This window comes from Equus quagga, chromosome 11, assembly GCF_021613505.1.
Source record: "Equus quagga isolate Etosha38 chromosome 11, UCLA_HA_Equagga_1.0, whole genome shotgun sequence".
Taxonomy (NCBI): Eukaryota; Metazoa; Chordata; class Mammalia; order Perissodactyla; family Equidae; genus Equus; species Equus quagga.
The window spans coordinates 97,222,600-97,231,591 of NC_060277.1; the positions used below are offsets into that span (position 1 = coordinate 97,222,600).

Here is an 8,992-nt window from a genome sequence, read left to right on the forward strand (position 1 = left end):
CCTGCAGCGGAGCGTGCGAACTTAACCACTCAGCCACGGGGCCAGCCCCTTCCTGAGTTCTTATGGGCACATGGTACACTTCCCAACAGACTTTATCCTTTTAAGTGAAATAAGAATGGTTCCACTTACTGGAACCCTACTGAGTGAGCTTTTCAGTGCTATTTAAATTTAGTATTTGGAAACAACAATTAGCCCATGATTAGAATTTACCCAGGAAATGAATTCAGTAGTTTATGAGTGACAGGCTGCTACCTGACTCTTGGCCACTGAGCAAAGGGCTCACTGGACACGTGTATTGAAGGAGAGCTGGAATTCCAGTCCTTCTGGGGAGGGACATTGGTCATCAGGGTTTCCTCGGGGTTGATGGATCTGCTCCTGAGTTTCCAGTGGCTGCCATTCTGGCTTCTTAACTATAAGTTACTGTTAGTTTAGTTTCACCATTAATTTAATTTGTCGCATGTGTGGTTTACCCCATGGTGGTTAACAATTTGTATTTGCCTCTACAGTGTTCTGGCCTATTAATTTCTCCAGGGACTATAAGACTGTGAAACACATGCTCCCCAAATCTGGTTTTTGTCCTTTGGTTTGTTTGTTTCCTTTAGGAGACAGTGGCGTAGGCGGGTCCCCAAGCACCTTCCTTTGTGGGACTGGGTATGGCTGGTCTGCAAAAGCAGTCTTCAAGTTAGGAGGCAGGAAGAAAATATTAGGATTTCTGTTTCTTTTTCTTTCTGGCTCACAGTCTTTAATTTTCTTTGTTTCATAGGGTACATAGTAGTGGGTTTTCGATTTTTTTGCATGCTATCAAAATGTTAGAAGACCACTAAAAGATGATTCAGAACCAGGCCTTGGGGTCCCAGTGGGACTGGGCAGTCAGGTCAGACTCTGGGAGGTACTGTCTGAGACAGTGAGTATGAATTCTGGTATGGCCACTAACTTGCTGGGTGTCCTTGGCTGCACTGCAACCTTTCTGGGCTGAAGTTTTTCATGTGAAAACTGAAGATGCTCCTCGTGACTTCGATGGGCCTTCCAGCTCTGCTGTCTGTCACGGGGCTTCTATGAGTCTGATGGTGGACACCAGGCTCGCCTTGAGGAGAGGCGGCTGGGAAGAAAGGGGCTGGGGATGGCAGCAGGCTGAGGGCTTCCCAGGCCAGGCCTTGCTCCCTCAGGATTTGCCTTGGGACCTTGTGCCCTGTCCCCAGGTGCGCCAAGCTGCTGCTGGAGGCAGGATCAACGGTGAACCTGGCAGCGCAGGACAGCGAGATGACGCCCCTGCACGTGGCAGCAGGGCGTGGCCTGGAGGAGCACGTGGCTCTCTACCTGGAGCACGGTGCCGACGTGCGCCTGCGCACCAGCCAAGGCGAGACGGCCCTGAACGCCGCGTGCGCTGGGGCCGAGGGCCCGGGCTGCGGCCGGCGGCACCAGGCGGCAGCGCGGCGGCTCCTGGAGGCCGGCGCTGATGCCCGGGTGGCCGGGCGCAAGCGGCACACGCCGCTGCACAACGCCTGTGCCAACGGCTGCGGAGGCCTGGCTGAGCTGCTCCTGCGCCACGGGGCCTGCGCTGGAGTACCCAACGGGGCGGGCCACACACCCATGGACTGCGCGCTGCAGGCCATCCAGGACGCCACCAACTGGGAGCCCGACGTCCTCTTCGCGGCGCTGCTGGACTACGGGGCCCAGCCTGTGCAGCCTGAGGTGCGCAGGGAGGGCCTGTGAAAGTGGCTCCAGCTGGGTGGGGGGAGCCTGCGGCTGAAATTGCCCTGCCGCCGGGGAAGAAAGGGGCCAAGAGACTGAGCCCAACCTCTGTGGCCAGAGGTCTGTCCCCATCTTGGGAAGGACAGTGAGGGCTATGGGGGAGGGAGTCCAAGGGAGAAAAGAACTCCCAGGGAAACGGTGGGGCCAGGAGGTTGGAGCACACTTGAGGATGGGGTAAACTGAGGCATGGAAAAGGATGAGGAGAGACTCAGATTTAGCCTTCCAGATTTGAGTGTCAGCCGGGCTTTGGCTTAGGCTGTCCTTGGATCTGCCTTGGTTGGGAGAGGCATGTGGCCCTGAGACCCTCTTTTGCTTCCCAGATGCTGAAACACTGTGCCAACTTCCCTCGGGCCCTGGAAGTCCTGCTCAATGCCTACCCTTGTGTCCCATCCTGTGATACCTGGGTCGAGGCAGTGTTCCCAGAGCTGTGGCAGGTATGTCCACCGCAGGGGCCCAGCTCCTTCCTGGGCCCTAGGGGGAGATGGAGAGGAGGGATGAGCCCAGGACTATCCCTGCAGGATGGGCTTCCTGGAGGGAGGAGCAGGAAGGCCCCCAGGCCAGAGGAGGATGGGCAGAGTGAAACCTCTGGGTTCCAGGGGCCCCCAGTCCCCCAGCAGCTTAGAACAACATCTAGTTCCACACACCTCTCCAGCCTCTCTCTCACCTCATCAGCACAGACATTTGTCAGGCATCTCTGACTCAGTGGGCACTGTGCCAGCATCTTTGGAGTTGGGGTGGGTGCAGACATGGCTGAGACCCTGCTCTGCAGTGTGGTCCCAGCTCCTATGACCTCTGCAGGGCTTCTCTGGCACTGAATCTGAGTCCCTCAAGATGCACCAAACACCCAGGTGGATGCATGTTGCAAAATCCCAGGGCCCCCACTACTAGGTGGCTCCTAGGTGGAAGGGTAGAGGTGAGAGCACTGGGCCATCTGACCCTGTTCTACTCCTGGCCTAGGAGCACGAAGCCTTCTACAGATCAGCCCTGTGCATGGTGAACCAGCCAAGGCGCCTGCAGCACCTGGCCCGGCTGGCTGTGCGTGCTCAGTTGGGTAGCCGCTGCCGACAGGCTGCTGCCCGCCTCCCACTGCCCCCGCTCCTCAGGGATTACCTGCTGCTGCGTGTGGAGGGGCGCATCCAGTGAGCCCCACACCTGGCTGCTCCCACAACTTGTGTCCTGCCCCTTCCACCTGTTGTCACTCCCCCTCCAACCCTAGAGGACCAGTCCCTGGCCCTCTTGTCCATACTCTGCATGCCTTCCTGGGAGAGCTCATCCCTCTACTGGCTTCTTGAGCCACCTGCTGACCTCCAGCTCGATTTGAGCTTCAGCTCCTCTCACCAATGGGAAGGTCTGAGGACTCAGCCTTCAGCCACCTCCTCCTCCTGTGCCTAAATGGATGATGGTCCCTCTATCCACCCAGGCCTTGAGCCAGGAGGCGGTGATTCTTCTTGCTCACTCCCCCATCCCCACCACTACCCATGTACCTGTTCAGCCTCCTAAAGAGTGACAGACTCGAGAACCAGCTCTGATGGCCTAGTGGTTAAAGTTCTGCATGCTCTGCTTCAGTGGCCCAGGTTTGGTTCCTGGACATGGAACCACACCACTCATCTGTCAGTAGCCATGCTGTGCCGGCAGCTTACACAGAAGAACCAGAAGAATTTACAACTATACACAACTGTGTGCTGGGGGGGGGGGGGGGGAAGATTGGCAACAGATGTTAGCTTAGGGAGGAATCTTCCCCTGAAAAAAAAAAAAAGAGTGGCAGACTCTGCCTCAAGCTGCCCTGCTCTGTCACTTGAAGGGAGGACCTCACTGACTGGTCTTGAAGCCCATGCTCTGCAAAGGATGCCAGAACGATCTTTGGGAATCACAACTCTGATTGTGCCCTTCAGTGGCTCCTCACTACCTTCAGACTAAAATCAAAACTCAACAAGTCAGACACAGCTTCTCTTCCCTGCCTCCACCAAGCCCTCTGGCCTCCTGACTCCCCTCCTCCCTTCTGTGATTCCTGTAATCCAGCCTTAATAAACTAGTTACCGGTTGTGAGATATGACCTGCTCCCCTTTGCTCCCGGGTATTTGCGTGTGCTGTTGTCTCTGCTTGGTATACTCTTCCCCCATTTTTTGCCCTAGTCAAGGCTGATTTGATCCTCAAGACTCAACCCAATAGCACTGTCTCTGCAGAGCCTTCCTTGGTATCGCACTTATTTAATTAAGAGCCTGTGTCTGCCTCCACGAGGCTGAGACTGGCTTATATTCCTTGAACAGGCATTTCAGTAAAGGGCTGTTGAGGGAGGAATAAATGCATGATGCCTGGGACCCGTTTGTGGTTGTGTGTCCCCCACCTTCACCCCCCAGTGATGCATGGTGTCTGAAACGGTGGTCACCACACTCGTGGTCTCTTAGGGCCTGTGACAGGAGGGCCAACCACCAGCTGTCCCCTCCCTCTCTCACTCCCTCCTCTGGTCCCAGAGTCAAATGTACCACCATTCGTCTTTAAGAGGAAGGTTTTCAAGCCAAGCCAGGTTTTATGAACGCAAATAAATGATTTGTGCACAGAACCAAAGCGTGGATGTCATTAGGTTGAAATATGGTGGAGACACCTGTCACTCCATGTTTATTTTTTGCTCCCTTGTACTCTTCTGTGGTTCCCATGTCTACACCCGGGATCCGAACCCACGAACCCCGGGCGGCCGAGAAGTGGAACGTGTGCACTCATCTGCTGTGCCACCGGGCTGGCCCCTGTGGAGATTCTCTTCCATCAACATGAAGACAGTCTTTTACCTCGTTATGCAGAGCAGCAACCTCTTCTTTCTGGATGACGTTTTTGCCTTAATTTCAGAGAGCCTCAGGCCTGAGAGAAGAGAGGGAAATCCTCTATAGTCCTAGGCGCAAGCCGGGAGCCTCCCTGTCAGGAGGATGCTGAGCTGTCCACACCCTTACAGCAGGCAGACCCCAAGCGTGGCCTTTTCTGTTATAGGTACAACTACAAAAAGATAGTTGTTTTAAAAAAAAAAAACCAGGGGCCGGTCCACTGGCGCAGCGGTGAAGTTCGCACGTTTTGCTTCGGCGGCCCGGGGTCCGGCGGTTCAGATTCTGGGGCGGATGTGGCACCGCTTGGCACGCCATGCTGTGGTAGGCGTCCCACATATAAAACAGAGGAAGATGGGCACGGATGTTAGCTCAGGGCCACTCTTCCTCAGCAAAAAGAGGAGGATTGGCAGATGTTAGCTCAGGGCTAATCTTCCTCCAAAAGACAAAAAAGAAACAACAAAGCAAAAGCCAAACCCCCCAAAGGTACACATGATTATGTATGTTATTGTGGGGTAGGAGAAGATATGTCAGGATAAAAGCATAAAAGATTAATAGATCTGGATAGAGAAAAAGTTTAAATTTGGTTTTATGAAAACATCAAATCATAGACATAATTAAAAAGCAAAATATTGGAAAAAATATCTGCAGCTAAAAACTTTCCTTTCCTTGATCTGTGAGGGCAGGAATGACATCAACATTGTTGACTTGAGCCTGTACAGTGCCTTGCAGAGAGGGGACACTCATATCTGTCTAGTAAATGAATGATGTTGCTCAGCCTCACCAGCAATCAGGGAAATGCAAATGAAAACAACAATACGATATTATTCACTAGATTGGGGGAAATTTTTGAATATTGATAATATGCAGTGTGGTGAAGATATGGAGAAATAAGTTCTTGCACATCCAATTGGTGGGAACGGAAATTGCCTCTTTGGTGGGCCATTTAGCAGTACCCTTAAACATTGCTCCCCGCTTACACAAAAGGCTGATGCATATGGGAGTATTCATCCCAGCATTGCTTGCAACAACTCAGCATAGGGGAGGTGGTAAGCAAACCCATACTGTGGAATACAGTTCAGCCCTTACAAAGGGTAGCACCCGCAGCAGGAAAGCATTGGGGAGGGATTCCAAGTGACTGGCGTATGTACTGCCTTGGAAAGATTTCCAAGACTGTCGGTAAGGAGAAAAAACAGGTTGGCATACAATATGTACAGCAAACAAACCAAACCCCATGATTGCAGATGAATAGAACGAGGCCTGGAAGGCAGGTACCCAAGAATTCCCCTGTGGGGAGGGGAGAGGGACTGTGCCCATGGGGCTGTTTATGGTCCATATTTGAATTTTTTACAAATGGGTATCCATGCATTCTTATGAAATTTAAAAAAATTCTTGGGGCCAGCCCTGTGGTGGAACGGTGTTGTTCTTGCACTCTGCTTGGGCAGCCCAGGGTTTTGCCGGTTCAGATCCTGAGTGTGGACTTAGTACTGCTCGTCAGGCCGTGCTGAGGGGCGTCCCACAGAGCACAGCCAGGGGACCTACTGCTAGAATATGTGGCTCTCTACTGGGGGCTTTGGGGAGGAGAACAAGAGAAAAAGAAGATTGGCAACAGATGTTAGCTTAGGTGCCAATTTTTTAAAAAAAAAAATCTGTTAAATAAATAATTAAAAAATTCTTTTGAGGGAAGAAAAGGCAAAAGGCCCAAACAGTTAATTTACAAAGTGGTTGATGAAATATGAAAAATGTGCAAACTAGTAATTCAATGAATGCAAATTAAAGGAACAGACGCCCCTTTGCCTTTCAGATTGGCAAACATGAAACAAATAACATCTAGTGGTTAGGGAAGGAGCGCTTTTTGGTTTTTAATAAAACGGACTTACTATAAGCATATTTAGTTAAGGCAGCATCCCAGGATTTACAGATACATTCACCATTCTATAACCATCTTTATTGCATATAAAAGTATAAAAATACTTAAGTTCAATAGTTTAGGAAAAATAAATATGTCATAAACTACATCATGAAAAATGTCCAAGAAGTTAAGATCCATTAAAATACTCTGTTAATCTTTAATTTTTATTGTATTTAAAAGAGACCAAGGGGCTGGCCCTGTGGCCAAGTGGTTAAGTTCACGCGTTCCGCTTTGGCGGCCCAGGGTTTTGCCGGTTCTGATCCTGGGCGCGGACATGGCACCGCTCATCAAGCCATGCTGAGGTGGTGTCCCACATGCCACAACTAGAAGGAGCCACAACTAAAAATATACAACTATGTACTAGGGGGCTTTGGGGAGAAAAAAGGAAAATAAAATCTTAAATTAATTAATTAATTAAAAAAAAGAGACCAGCTTTGGGCTGTGATATAGTCCCAGCTTCAGGCTGCTTTCTTTCCTCGCTTTTCCTCTCCTACATAATTCCTCCACCGTCAAAACTTAACCCTGCAAGCTCTTTCAAAACAACTTTAACTCAACTGCATCTTTTCCTTTGCTGAACACACTTACAAAACGCATCCCCTGTCAGACTCAGCCTCCACTTTTTGGAACCCTCCATCCCAGCTGCTGAGCATTCCGAGTCTATCTCCATCCCTAGCCAAGCCTTCCTGCTTCCCTTCCATCCATTCTCCTCACTGCCACAGCCGTAAGACTTCACCTCTGACCAGCAGATGAGAGAACTCAGTCAAATTCCCCGTCTCTTCCCTGCACCTTCTCTGAATCCATCTATCATTCATTAAAAAATCTTTATCAAGTATGCAGGTGCTGGGATAGATGTTGGGGATACTGGAATGATAAAAGAAAAAACCACAGTTCCTGTCTTCAAGGAATTTGGTAAGACAGAAAAATAAAAAATGACGATGTACTGTGAAAAATGCCATGGCACAAGTCAGTCCATGCAGCCTGGGGAACACAGAGTGTGTGTACCTAACCCCAAATGGATGGACGAGGCACATGGGGCAGTGGGAAAGCCGAGTTTCCCACCTCCTCTGCAGGGGAGGCCCGACCACTGGCTCGTTGCTTCAGGGCTCCAGAGGGAGCTCAGTCAATTATTCCCTTCTCAGATTGCCTTCATCTTCACTTTTCCTCTGCTCCTTCCTCTTGGTTCATAAACATCTTCAGGATTCTCACATCTCTCAAACCTCCTCCATCTATTCCCTGTTCCTCTCCAGCCTCTACATTGTTTTTGGGGAAGGGAATACTGGTGGGTGTTACTCACGCTGCTGGTGGGAATGGAAAGAGGTACAACCTTCTAGAGGACCATGTGACACCATGTATCAAAAACCCTAAAACTGTGAACACCCTTTGACCCACCAGTCCCAGTTTCAGGATTTTTTATCCTAGGGAAAAAAATCATGGATGTGTACAAAAATCTGTCATCAAAGACATACAGGGGCCAGCCCCATGGCGGAGTGGTTAAGTTCGCACACTCTACTTTGGCGGCCCAGGGTTTCACCAGTTCGGATCCTGGGAGCAGACGTGGCCCCACTCATTAGGCCACGTTGAGGTGGCGTCCCACATGCCACAACTAGAAGGACCCACAACTGAAATATACAACTATGTGCTGGGGGGATTTGGGGAGAAAAAGCCGGAAAAAAAAAAAAAGACAAAGATGTTTATCAAAGCACTGTTTAAAAATGAAGTACTGAAAACAATCTAAATGTCCATCCAAATGAGATGATTAGTTTATAGTTAAAAATTATAGTACAACACGGAAGGTAATACTGTTGAACAGCTATTTAAAACTATATTAATGATGCTATAAAAATATTCAATGACATGAGAAAAGCTTCATGGTATGGTGTTAAGTGAAAAAAGTAGGGGACCAAATATTGCCTATAAGGTATATACGTATATATATGAAGATATATATATAAAAGATATGTATATATTTATATATGAAAAGAGAGAGAGAGAGAGATCTGGAGGACTTTACCTATACCACTAATTGCATAATTTGGACAATTATTCATTCTCTCTGAGCCTCAGTTTCCAAACCTGTAAAATGGGTACAATAAGAGCTACTTGATAGAGCACTATGAAATAATGTATGTGAAGTGCTTAGGCTAGTACCTGGCATATCATAAACTCTGAAAAGCATTAACAATGGTTCAACTCAGTGGTTTTCATTCCCTCAAGTATTTATTGAGAGCCCTTGGACCTGCTGTTCTCTCTGTTTGGAACTTTGTTGGGTAAATCTCTACTCATTCTTCACAATTCTGTATAACTGTACCACGATGCCCTGCCCTCACCTGTGTTCTTCAAAATGAAAACACTAAGCTTTAAATTCAAAAGGTACATGTATGCAGAAATTAAGAGTACCTTTCATCTCACAAACTGTTGATCAAAAGAAGCCAGACAAAAGAATTGAAAGTGGGGACTCAGATACTTGTACGTCAATGTTCACAGCAACATTATTTACAATAGCCAAAAGGTGGAAACA

At 49.1% G+C, this 8,992-nt stretch overlaps 1 protein-coding gene across 1 annotated transcript in view; it reads left to right on the plus strand.

Annotated features, from left to right (window-relative positions):
• Positions 1 to 3,802, plus strand: part of ASB16 (ankyrin repeat and SOCS box containing 16) — a 6,940-nt gene extending 3,138 nt beyond the window's left edge. The window contains exons 3-5 of the mRNA XM_046674373.1: positions 1,200 to 1,692; positions 2,073 to 2,186; positions 2,710 to 3,802. Coding sequence (XP_046530329.1) covers positions 1,200 to 1,692; positions 2,073 to 2,186; positions 2,710 to 2,895 — 793 coding nt within the window. The 3' untranslated portion in view covers positions 2,896 to 3,802. The remainder of the gene's footprint in view (positions 1 to 1,199; positions 1,693 to 2,072; positions 2,187 to 2,709) is intronic.
• Positions 3,803 to 8,992: the final 5,190 nt, after the last annotated feature.